The 12,462-nt window shown below is 35.0% G+C and overlaps 1 protein-coding gene across 1 annotated transcript in view; it reads right to left on the bottom strand.

The window, feature by feature from the left end:
* The window catches only part of camk4 (calcium/calmodulin-dependent protein kinase IV), an 81,517-nt gene that overhangs the window by 9,015 nt on the left and 60,040 nt on the right, over positions 1 to 12,462 (bottom strand). The window contains exons 7-10 of the mRNA XM_056458407.1: positions 5,347 to 5,437; positions 4,422 to 4,496; positions 4,186 to 4,261; positions 1,530 to 1,656 (exon numbers count right to left, since the gene is read on the bottom strand). Coding sequence (XP_056314382.1) covers positions 1,530 to 1,656; positions 4,186 to 4,261; positions 4,422 to 4,496; positions 5,347 to 5,437 — 369 coding nt within the window. The remainder of the gene's footprint in view (positions 1 to 1,529; positions 1,657 to 4,185; positions 4,262 to 4,421; positions 4,497 to 5,346; positions 5,438 to 12,462) is intronic.

Below are 12,462 nucleotides of genomic sequence, written 5' to 3'. Positions count from 1 at the left end.
AAGGAGGGGTTTGGGAACAAATGAATCGCTGAACGAATCATATGGGAGTCGCTGGGATGATTAGGTCAAATAAATGCATATTATAAGACAATGAAAGTGTTTTTTGACCTTGCATGCATATCAGCCTGTTGTTGGAGACCCTCAAAACCAAAATATGACCTTTTTTAATGCATAATAGGGGCTCTTTAATAAACACAAAAGATGATTGAAAAGAGAAGAATGTTGGGGAAAAGCAGTCATTGACCTCCACTGTTTTCTTTTTTTCCTACTATGTACAGCACTATTAAATGATTAACACTCAAAACATCCAACACTCGAAAAAGAAAAGACATTCATGAAATTCCAGAAAAATCTGAGCGTGAGTAAATGGTGAGGAAATACTTTTTTGGAGTGAACTGTTCATTGATATCAATACTGTGAGATACTTATACAGATTTAATTATACAGGAGTTTGCATGTTTCCGTGTGGGTGTGGGTCTCCTCCGGGTGCTCTGGTTTCCCCCACAGTCCAAAGACATCCGGTATAGGTGAATTGAATAAACTAAATTGGCCGTAGTGTATGTGTGGGAATGTGAGTGTATGGGTGTTTCCTAGTACTGAGTTACAGCTGGAAGGGCATCCGCAGTGTAAAACATATGCTGGATAAGTTGGCGGTTCATTCCGCTGTGGCAACCTCTGATGAATAATGGGACTAAGCTGAATAAAAATGACTGAATGAATTTATACAGACATGTATCTTATGTATTTGAATCTTTTAATAACATTTTTTTTATTTGTCTAATTTATATATTTATTTGAATAACAATTTTAAGAATTTATTTACTTGAATTTATTTACTTATTTACTCATTTAGTCTGTTTTTGTGTTTGTTCTTTTATATTCATACAATTTTACTTTTATATCCTAATTTATTTATTATTTAAGTAATATTTAAAATGAACTAATTCATTAAACTAAACATCAATTCTTTATTTATTTATTGTTTATTCATTTATTCATTCATTTATTTAATTATTTATTTAGGTATTTGTTTATTTAGTTATTTAATTAATTAATTAATTAATTATTTAGCTTAATTTATTAATCTCTCAACTTTCCAAGGTCACCCAAAAATAAAAATGTACTCATTATTTACTCTCCCTCAAGTGGTTTCAAACCTTTATGAGTTTCTTTTCTCTGTTGAACACAAATGAAATAAAAATGAAGATATTTTGGAGAAAGCTGAAAACCTGTAACCATTGACTTTTGTAGTAGGAAAAACAAATATAATGCAAGTTGTAAACGGTTACAGGTTTTCAGATTTCTTCAATATATCTTCTCACAAATTGTATACAGTATAATTGAGAATGTATGTGTGTGAATGAGTATATATGGATGTTTCCCAGTGATGGGTTGCAGCTGGAATGGCATCCGCTGCGTAAAACATATGCTGGATAAGTTGGTGGTTCATTCCACAGTGGCAACCCCGGAATAATAAAGGGACTAAGCTGAAAAGAAAATGAACGAATGAATAATTGAAATTTACTCACCAGGTCCTTGGCATTGAGAGACACGTTGTCCCACCAGGGGGAGACAAATTCATATTCACAGTTCAGGATGCGTTTAAACATGTACTGGTCTCCTCTGTCATCAAAAAAGGGCTCAAAGCCACATAACCTGAAGAAAAAACAATAGTATTAACTCATTTTCTTGAACTAATTCTGAACTAATTTTTAAATTTGAAACCAAAAACTTTTCAGACAACACATGTAATTTTGGTTATTATTTTACTACAGGGTACATGATGTCAGGTTATTTATGTAAGTGAGGATATCAAAATACAGTAAACTGTGACTAATTTGATCCAAATATATTTTTCATACAGAGGACTAAAAAACAACAGGAAGTGAACCCACCAAGCATTTTCAATAAAAATCTAATAGATATCTAACAGTAGCCCCAAAACTCACTAGTCTGGAATGAATGACTACACATGTGAACTCTGTCTAATCTGTCAATTTGATGACTAGTCTACTTTTCAACTACTGTTGAGCCTCTATTAGATTTTCACTGACAGCTCAAATGTAGCCTTGTTTTAGCCAAGACATCTACATTAACAAATTGCTTGGTGGGAAGAATTCTGGGAAAACATTGAACACAACTGTTGGATATGTAAATATGGTCATATTAACAGATGTCAAAATAATTTTGGGTTAATTATAAACCATTACATATTGTACCTTTCTGTCAGTGTAAGCTGACATTATTAAGATTCATTTGTTCTGACACAGTACAGGATTCTGATATATTTTGTATTTCATTTCATAATTTTTATAACAAAGTGTATAAACTGTGATAACATGAGAAATGTTAAGAATGTCTGAATAGATTTTGGTTTAAAATCAGTACACGTACAGTAGACATGACTGTACTGTATATCAGCCCTGCTGTGAATTAGCCTTGTGCCAAAGGTAATCACAGGTGGGCCATTTGGTTTTCAGACACTATTTAATTTACATACATTTATAAAAGTTAATGATGCCCTTAGTAATATCTATTTGCTCTTTAACAAATAAAAATGATACAGACCAAACAGACCAAATTAATTATATTTCATGTTAATGGGTAACAAAGTGCAGAATGCAATATTACAATACTGTATATTTAAATAAATAAATAAATAAATAAATAAATAAATAAATGAACGAACAGGGCTCAGCATTTACAAGTACACCCCTCACAAATATTTTTGTTTACCCCTCAATTATTTTATACTGGATGCTTTACATATATTATATTTTTGTATATTAGGGCTAAACAATAGTCACATCGCAGGATGTGCAATGTCGAACTGGTATTACAATTGGAGCTACATTTGAAAATTTTTCAAATGTATTTATCATTGCAATGTTGAACCATAAAGTTAACAAAACATTTATTATTTATGTGTGTTTTTAGGGCCTGTGACTGTGAGCAGTCAGTTGAAAGTATTCTGGCACAGGAAATTACGCATTTAACTTTGATTAATTTCATTTATTTAAATATGCAATAAATCTGTAGTGTTATTTTACATTTGATTATTACTTTGTTTACCTGAATATTGCTAAACCAGAAAATCACAAAGCACTGTGCATTTTATTTGTAGATTATCATTGCTTTACTGTATCTATCAAGTTTGTAATTGATTTATTATTATGATCTACTTTATAAAATCATCCATTGTATTTCAAATTCTGAATTCCTTCCAAATAGACCTATTCATTTACACTCAATATCGCAATACATGTCGTAGAAAAATAAAATATCATAATGTCAGTTTTTTCCAATATCGTGCAGCTCTAGTGCATATAGATTAGATTAGTCTGTACTAAAACCAAAACTGGAGCTAATCTAACAAAATAACTTATAATAACAGTCCAAAAATTAGAAACCCAAATTTATATGCTAGGAAAATATATTGAATGCACTTTTTAAAAAGAGCAAAAATCAACAGAAACAATAAATATATAACGTTTTGTTGAATTTTTTTAAGTTGGTCTTTTTTTGTGCAATATTTTAAATGAATTCAAATGTATTATCCTTCTGTTTCTAAAAATGTTGGGTGACTAAAAAATTATTTTAATAAATATATCTGTTTAATAAACAAATCTGTTTTGTACAAATGCACCAAAATATATGACCTATATTCACTGAGATATGGATATTCATTTTCACAATAGAGAGTACTCATTTATGCTTTAGTCATATATATAATAGGCTATTACATAAAATTTTCTAAAAACAAAATAACTTCATCCTACTAATTAAACAGAAAGTAAAGAAGTACTCTTAAACAAGCGTACTCTTAAACAAAACTAAATATTTTACAGAATTGTTCCAGAACTGGGTGGTTTTCTTATTTTAAGTTGTGTTTAAATCTAAATTGCAAATACAGATGGACAAACGGTAATCACTGAATTGCTTATAAAGCTGAGTGATGATTGAAATGATTTTTTTTTTGGTCAAATATTGTTGTTTTTGTAAAAGGAACTTCATTGAAATTGTGAAATTACACCCAAAAGTTCAAAACGTGCTTCACACTTTTCTCAGTTTGGCTGATCGGAGACAATCCCAGCCTCTCAAGACTGATCCGACAGAGAGACGGAGTGACTAAGCACAGCATTCTTGTGAAAGAATAACTTTAGACAAGTATGTGGTGTCACTCACAAAATGTACGTGATAACTCCCACAGACCACATGTCAACCTCAGGGCCATAGGCACATCCCCGCAGAATCTCTGGAGCTGAAAGACAGAGGATCAGAAGAAAAGAATAAAGGAGGAGGTGACACTCTGCTGCACTCATGCTGTAAAAAAGTCTGCATCTTTTCTGTAATTCTCTTTGTGCGACTGAAGTCACAGATGGTGTTCTGTTAAAAAAAAAAAAGCTCTTTAATGAACTCACCACAATAGCCTGGAGTGCCACACACAGTCTTCATTGTTACCTGATCGTCTACAATTTTCGACAAACCAAAATCCGCTGTAAAGATAAGTCATATTACATGACACATGTTTTTTTACAAAAAGGTTCTTGTCAATAATAATGTGTCCTGATTCTAAGCAGTAACAAAGCATTGGAAAACAAGATCATTGGATGTTCTGGTCATCACAAGAATTCCAGTATCATTTTAATTATAATTTTTTTAAATATACAGTATACAGTTGAAGTCAGTATACAGTTGAAGTCAGGATTATTAGCCCTCCTGAATCATGAGCCCTGCTGTAAATATTTTTTTCCCAATTTCTGTTTAACGGAGTGAAGATATTTCAACACGTCTAAATATTATAGTTTTAATAACTCATTTCTAATAACTGATCTTTGCCATGATTGTACATAATATTTTACTAGATCATTTTTAAGATACTAGTATTCAGCTTAAAGTACAATTTAAATAGAACAAGGTTAATTAGGATAAATAGGCAAGTAATTGTATAATACTGGTTTGTTCTGTAGACAATTCAAAAATATATATAGCTTAAAGGGGCTAATAATTTTGACCTTAAAATGATTTTTTTAAAAATTAAAAACTGCTTTTATTCTTGCCGAAATAAAACAAGTAAGACTTTCTCCAGAAGAAAAAACATTATAGCAAATACTGTGAAAATTTCCTTGATCTGTTATTTTTCAAAAATATTATCCTTTATTAAACCAGGGCTTGTTTTTTATTTGTAAAATCTACAAGATATAATTTTATACATTTTTATTTTAAAGATGAACATTCTTCTTTTGTACAACAGGATTGTGCTGCATGTCTGCAAGCTAATTCACTAACAAGAGAGGAAGAAAAACTGCTGTTCTGTTCCCCCATCAAGCAAATGGAGAGGCTTACCTATTTTGAGTGGAGCATCTGGTGCTGATGTGGCGTACAGCAGGTTCTCGGGTTTCAGGTCTCTGTGCACTACACCATTCTCATGCAGGTACTGCAAACACACATGCAGACACAGAGGGCTGCACTTATTAATCTGTGGTGCACACACATGAGTGACACTAATTAACATGTGTTGCCTTCACCGTTGTGCGCGTAATAATATTTATAGTTCTCAAACTCATATGGGAATCTCCTCTGTGGATGGTAAACAGATTAATCTGTGGCCGATAATGAGTAAAACCAAAATAATTACCAAGCTGTACTGATGGAAAAGGTTTCGTAGCTAACAGACTTTAATCTGTTTATAATCTCTTTTATTCTTTAGAAAGGTTGAAAATGTATGACCTTGTATTGAATGGGAAGAGACGGTGTACAGCCATTTTTAGATCTCTCCAGAGATGTTCAATAGGATTTAGATCTGGGCTCTGGCTGGGCCAATCAAGTACATTCACCGAGTTGTTGTAAAGCCACTCCATTGATATTTTGACGGTGGAGGAACCGTCACCCCAGTCTGAGGTCAAGAGCACTCTGAAGCAGGTTTTCATTCAGGATGTCTCTGTACATTGCTGCATTCATATTTCCCTCTATCCTGACTAGTCTTCCAGTTCCTGCTGCTGAAAAACATCCCCAAAGCATGATGCTGCCACCACCATGCTTCACTGTAGGGATGGTATTAGCCTTGTGATAAGCTGTGCCTAATTTTCCCCAAATGTAACACCTGGCATTCACTCCAAAGAGTTCAATTTTAGTCTTATCAGACCAGAAATTTTGTTTCTTATGGTCTGAGAGTCCTTCAGATGCCTTTTGGCAAATCCCAGAAGGGGACTAGCTTCTGTCTGTCCACTCTACCATACAGGCCTGATTGGTGGATTGCTGCAAAGATGGTTGTCCTTCTGTAGGGTTCTCCTCTCTCCACAAAAGAACGCTGGAGCTCAGACAGAGTAAACATAGGATTATTGATCACCTCCCTGACTAAGGCCCTTCTCCCCTAATCTCTCAGCTTAGATGGCCGGACAGCTCTAGGAAGAGTCCTGGTGGTTCCAAACATCTTTCACATTGTCATTATGGGGTATTGTGTGTAGAATTTTGAGGAAATAAATGAATTTAATCCATTTTGGAATAAGGCTGTAACATTAAAAATGTGGAAAAAGTCAAGCACTAGGAATACTTTCCGGATGCACTGTATGTGGGTAAAATCACATGTACTGTAGATAAGACTGTATCCTACCACTGCTGTAATTTGTGCTATTTGTAACAAATAAAAACTGGAACAAATAAAAACTGCTTCAGACCAAACATCGATAAACCAAAATAATTACAGAGCTGTACTGTTGGTACGGATTTCGTAGCAGACAGAATTCAGTCTGTTTAGAATCCATTTTATTTTTACTCTATTGACATTCCTTAAACAGAAAATATTTATGGCCCATTTCCACTGACTGGTACAGTACGGTATGGTATGGGTCACCTTTATCAGGCTTGCGTTTCCACTACTACAGGTACCCTTTTGATGGGCGTGGTGTACAACAAAGTTTCAGTCGACGTCATTCTCGCTCGAATAAATGTCTACAGTAAAGCTGTACGAGTCGCTTACATATCATATGAGAAGCACCCACAAAACAGATGCTTTATACACATAAATACTTGTGTATAAATGTTTATTACTAACTTTTCAATAAACATAATTTGATTTTAACTGCAGATCAATGACGAAACAGCCTACTGTAATGTCTGCGATTATATAAAACAAATAAATAAATGCAACATATATGAACACATACAGACCCTTAGAGTCTTCGATATATTACCAATTACAGAAAAACTACACACAACATACATTTAGTCCTTATTTGAGTTCAAAAACAACACGCAACAGCCCACAGTCAGTGCAAACCTCTCATCTGTGTCTGTAGTCTTCACCAGCAAATGTAACCTCTGTTAGAGAGTGATTCCATCATTTCGAGTTCATAATAGTCCTAAAGGCGATGATAAACATGGCAGTTTGTTCATGATTCAGGTTGCTGAAACAGTTTGCTCCTGTGTTTTGTCGGGTTTCTCCTATGTTTGTTCGCAATTCACTCTCGCGTTTGTCCTTTTCTTTTATGAAAAAATTTTTAAATGTAAAACTTTACAGTTCAGACCACAACAAAAACATTGTTGGGATCACTTCCAAACTCACCCCCCCCCCCCACCCCCAACTAATAAATAATAAAAATCAAACTCAGTGATGGCTGATGCATGGCTGATGCAATTTAAAGACAAAATGAAATTTAAATTTATTCTTATTATTTTTTATGTATACTTGTACTTTCATGTACAGTTAAAGTCAGAATTATTAGCCCCTCTTTGACTTTGAATTTTCTTTCTTTTTCTTTTCCCGAATTATGTTTAACAGAGCAAGAAAATTTTCACAGTATGTCTAATCAGATTTTTTCTTCTGGAGAAAGTCTTACTTGTTTTATTTCGGCTAGAATAAAAGAAGTTTTAAATTTTTTTAAAAACCATTTTAAGGTTAAAATTTTTAGCCCCTTTAAGATATATAATTTTTCGATAGTCTACAGAACAAACCATTATTATAAAATAACTTGCCTAATTACCCTAACCTGCCTAGTTAACCTAATTAACCTAGTTAAGCCTTTACATGTCACTTTAAGCTGTATAGAAGTGTCTTGAAAAACATCTAGTAAACAGATATAGATAAAGATAAAATAAATTATTAGAAATGAGTTATTAAAACTGTTATGTTTAGAAATGTGTTGAAAAACCCCCCTCTCTAAACAAGGGGGTTTACAATAAACAAGGGGGCTAATAATTCTGACTTCAACTGTATATACCAGTGCTTGTTATAATTGATGTATCTGTGCACTTCATTATTTCATAAAAATGAATTCACTCTCAGAACCTTTTATCAAATATCATAACCATATTCTTCTCCCTTCTCCCTCCCTCTTCACTTCTGGTCATGGATGAGGCTATCAGAACGTGTCTCATTTCTGTTCTGCCTTCATCTATTCATCAATCTTCCTCCATTTTGTTAGCAACACTCATCTTCCAACAATCCAATTTGGTTCCAAAAAAACTAATTCCTGCACTGCTCCACACTTCTTTTTCTCATTTCAGGATCATTTCAAGTGGATTTGCTGGGAATTTTAAAGTAACAGATGACATTGTGGAGAAGTTCTGCTTTATGTTAAGCCCTCTTTCAAAGATTATTTACTAGAAAACAAGTGTTTATACCATAGGAGATAACTAGTTTCAGCTAGTTGTTAGTTTCAGCGTCTTTGCGCTGCCTCCTTTGAAAATGCTGGGAAAATAATTTGTTTATATTCCACAACTCATGACATTTATCACAAAATTCACTGCTTGATTAGATTGATTACATGAGCTGGATTCACTGGTCAGATGTGTTAGTAGCACACCAAAGATACCTGCCAGTTACAAGGCAATAATGCAAAATGAAAAGCATTAATTAAAAATAAACTGATCATTATCGTTTGACAGTGTGAAAGCAAATACATTTATCATTATCTTCATAGTTACTGTATTGTGTAAAATGTGAGCGAGTCTTTAATCAAAAAAAAAAAATTAATGTATTTGTTTGTTTACCCAGGCCTGAAAATACCAGAGCTGGCTATAAAATGAGATCTATATATTTAAAATATTAAGGATTCTGTTCATTGTTCCTTTTCTAACCAGTGCACTAACTATGCTCTGTTTGGAGCAAGAAGGTTATTCCCTCAAGGACCACACACCAGACATGATAGAACTAGCTAATTTGACCACATTCACAGACAGCTCTATGTAATTCACCACAATAGCCTCAACCAGCAGCTTGTCCATATCTGGATATCAAGGGAATTTTGTTTCACTTGTGGATTTGATGCTGGTGAATGATGGACTAAATTTCACCATCTGTCCTGCTTAGTAGGACATCATCAGCCACAGATTAAGAGGCCAGACAGCAACCACTTCCACCTTGCATAGAGTGAACACCAGAGCCTACTGCAGATAGAGAGACTGCAGCTTTGAGCTTGCCTTGACACATGAGCGAGCACTAGAGAAATCGACTGAGCCCATCACTGCCCAAGACTGCCAAAGCACAATGTCGCATTGGCAGAATGTGAGAGCTGCTGGTGGAATTCAAGACAATATACTGAAGACACATCTACACTTCCATTAGTGAGGGTGAGCAGTAGCTGGATTTGTTGGAAAAACAATATCCCTTGTTTCTCCAATCTCCACCGGTTTCATACAGCTCCAAACCTCCTCTGTTTCTGCTGTTTTATCCAGTTCAGAATCTTCTGCAGTCCATCAGTCCTGCACCTGCTGGCTCCCATAAGCCCATTAACTCCACTTCAGTTATTTTGGTACCCTGCATGTTTCTGGCAGGATGACTTAGCCTCGGCCCTCAACACTTCTGATTCACTGTGGCTTGACCAGGACATGCTTGTCTTAGGATACTGCCAGGTTTCTTTTTCTCTCAGGTTGTGTCTTGGTTGTTCGTCTACTTGCATCAATTTGGCAGGTTGATGCGGCAATGTGCCCTGGTCAGTGCAGTAGCTTGCCTTGCTCCTCCATCCTTCTGTCTCTTTCAGGCATATCCTTGACTCCATCTCTACCTTGATCCTCAGTCAAATGTGCTTTCTCCTTACTTCAAGTACCCTTCTCCACCTTGATTCCATGAGCCTTTGTCCCTACTTCTGCCTTCAGGCCTCTAGTGTCCCTCTGGCTCTCCTTGGCACCACTTGGGTCTACACTTCCATCTGGCCTCATTTCCGTTGGTTGTTCACCTTGTGTCACCAATCAAACCTACAACATTGCTCCTCACTCCCTCAGGCTCTGTTCACATGGAGATGTGAAGTGGGAGAGAGAGAGGTGCATGAATTGGAAAATGGTCTGTAAGTCAGGAATCAAACTCAGGACCCCCACAGCACAGGTGGGCTATATACTATACTATATACACACCTCAGGCTCTGTTCACATGAAGATGCGTTTAGCTGTATATGCAAAAAACGCTGTATCATAGAGGCATTTCATCCAGACGGATCTGGTGTTTTGGGAGAGTAAAAACAAAATTATATGTTTTTTTTGTTATTGTTTATTGCTTTTTCATTTTGATAGGACAGTATACTGACAGACAGTAAAAGTGGGAGAGAAAAGGGGGCGGCACTGCTTCCCACAGGTTTGAATTATACTTGCAGTGGTAGCTGAATTGAAACACACCGTTTACCCAAATCACAAAAATATTTAACTATATACGACAAACAATACATAATTACATTTTTAACAATAATTTTATTTATTATATAATGTTATACACTGTTTCTTTTCAATGGGTTAAAGTAAAAAAAAAAAAGAAATCTTTTCTTTTACTTTTAGACAATTTCTCTTTCTTACTCTTACAGGTAAATTCAGCTTTTTTTCAAGTTCAAAGCAAACTTAAATGCCAAAGAATTTTAGATATGTTTATAAAATAGCCTATGTAATATAATGATATCATCAAATTAATAAAATAATCAGCAAATGAGAAATAAGGTGCAAGACGTGTTTGCCGCGACTTGTTGCTATTTTCAGACCAGCATAACACTAGTTTTCCCATTTTCTGCCACGTTGTTTAAATAGCAAATCTATTTGCACCACTTTGTGAACTCATGGGTGTTCTGGTCTAGAAAAGAGGTGTGTTAAGGCGCATTGTTGGCGCATTGCTATTTTAAAGAACTAAAATAGACTAGTGCAACAGACTAGCTGAAAGCAGGTCTAAAGTCCAGCGCGAAGTGCATTAGTTGTGCACCTTGCTTACACATTGCTTAAAACATGCAGGATGTAAAGCAATACACAAATATCTTTACAAATGAAAAAGAATTAAAGGATTAAAATATTACAAAAATGATTACTTTAAATATAAAAACCACTGCCTTCATGCCTTCTTCATCTCGGGTTTTTTTTTCAGTTTATTCACAACAACTGTTTTTTACAACAACAATTATTATTAGTGTTAATATGTTAAATGGGCTGCAGGCTGTGGGTGAAAAACAGTGTAATATACTGGTCTGGCATGTATACTACATAGTCTTTAATCTGTTTTATTGGTTTTGTGTGATATTTGGCTATATCCTATAAATCACAGGTGTCAAACTCAGTTCCTGGAGGGCCGCAGCTCTGCACAGTTTAGCTTTAACTCTAATTAAACACACCTGATCAAACTAATTGAGTTCTTCAGTCTTTTAAACCTCCAGGTTAGTGTGTTGAACCAAGGTTGGAACTAAACTGTGCAGTGCTGCGGCCCTCCAGGGGTTAAGAAACATGTATAAATCTAATAATATACTATGTATGTAAAAATAATAATAATACCATGTATATGTGTACATATTACAGTATACATTAAATATATGTTACATACTGTATGCACATTTAGGACATATTTGTGAAATGTGAAATTCAAATATGAATTTTTCCAGTATGTTAATGTATATCTTGCCACATATCAGATTTTTATGTAAGGAGTCTGAATGCTCCAACCATCAGATCACACTAAACAGAAATTTGTTGAAGAAAATCTTGTCGAGAAAACATAAACACACACACACACATACATACACACATTCAAAACACACTCCTTCTGTGTTGACACTTGGCATGATGTTGGTTGCCAAAGTATCTCTATGCAGGTGCTATTTGAAGTGTTTTGGCACTATAATTTACAGGCATTTCTGGAATGTGTGTGTGCGTGTGCGTGTGTGTGTGCGTGTGTGTGTGTGTGTGTGTGTGAAATCAATTTATGCATAAAACCAACAGACAAATTACAAAAACAATCTTGATACTTAGGGCCCTATCATACAACCGCCATAATGCGGCGCAAGGTGCGACGCAATTGTTGTTTGCTAGTTTCAGCTCGGCGCAAGAGTCATTTTGATGTTTTGCACCACGCTGTTTAAATAGCAAATGCATTTGCACTCATAGGAGGTGTGTCAAGGCGCATTGCTGGTGTGTTGCTGTTTTGAGGAACTTAAATAGACGGTTCAATAGACCAGCTCAAAGCCAGTCTGTAGTCCAGCGCAGAGCACGTTAATTGTGTGC

This window comes from Danio aesculapii, chromosome 5 (assembly GCF_903798145.1).
Source record: "Danio aesculapii chromosome 5, fDanAes4.1, whole genome shotgun sequence".
NCBI classification, from domain to species: domain Eukaryota; kingdom Metazoa; phylum Chordata; class Actinopteri; order Cypriniformes; family Danionidae; genus Danio; species Danio aesculapii.
The sequence above is the reverse complement of the archived record's forward strand: the minus strand, read 5'-3'. Positions and strand labels throughout refer to the sequence as shown.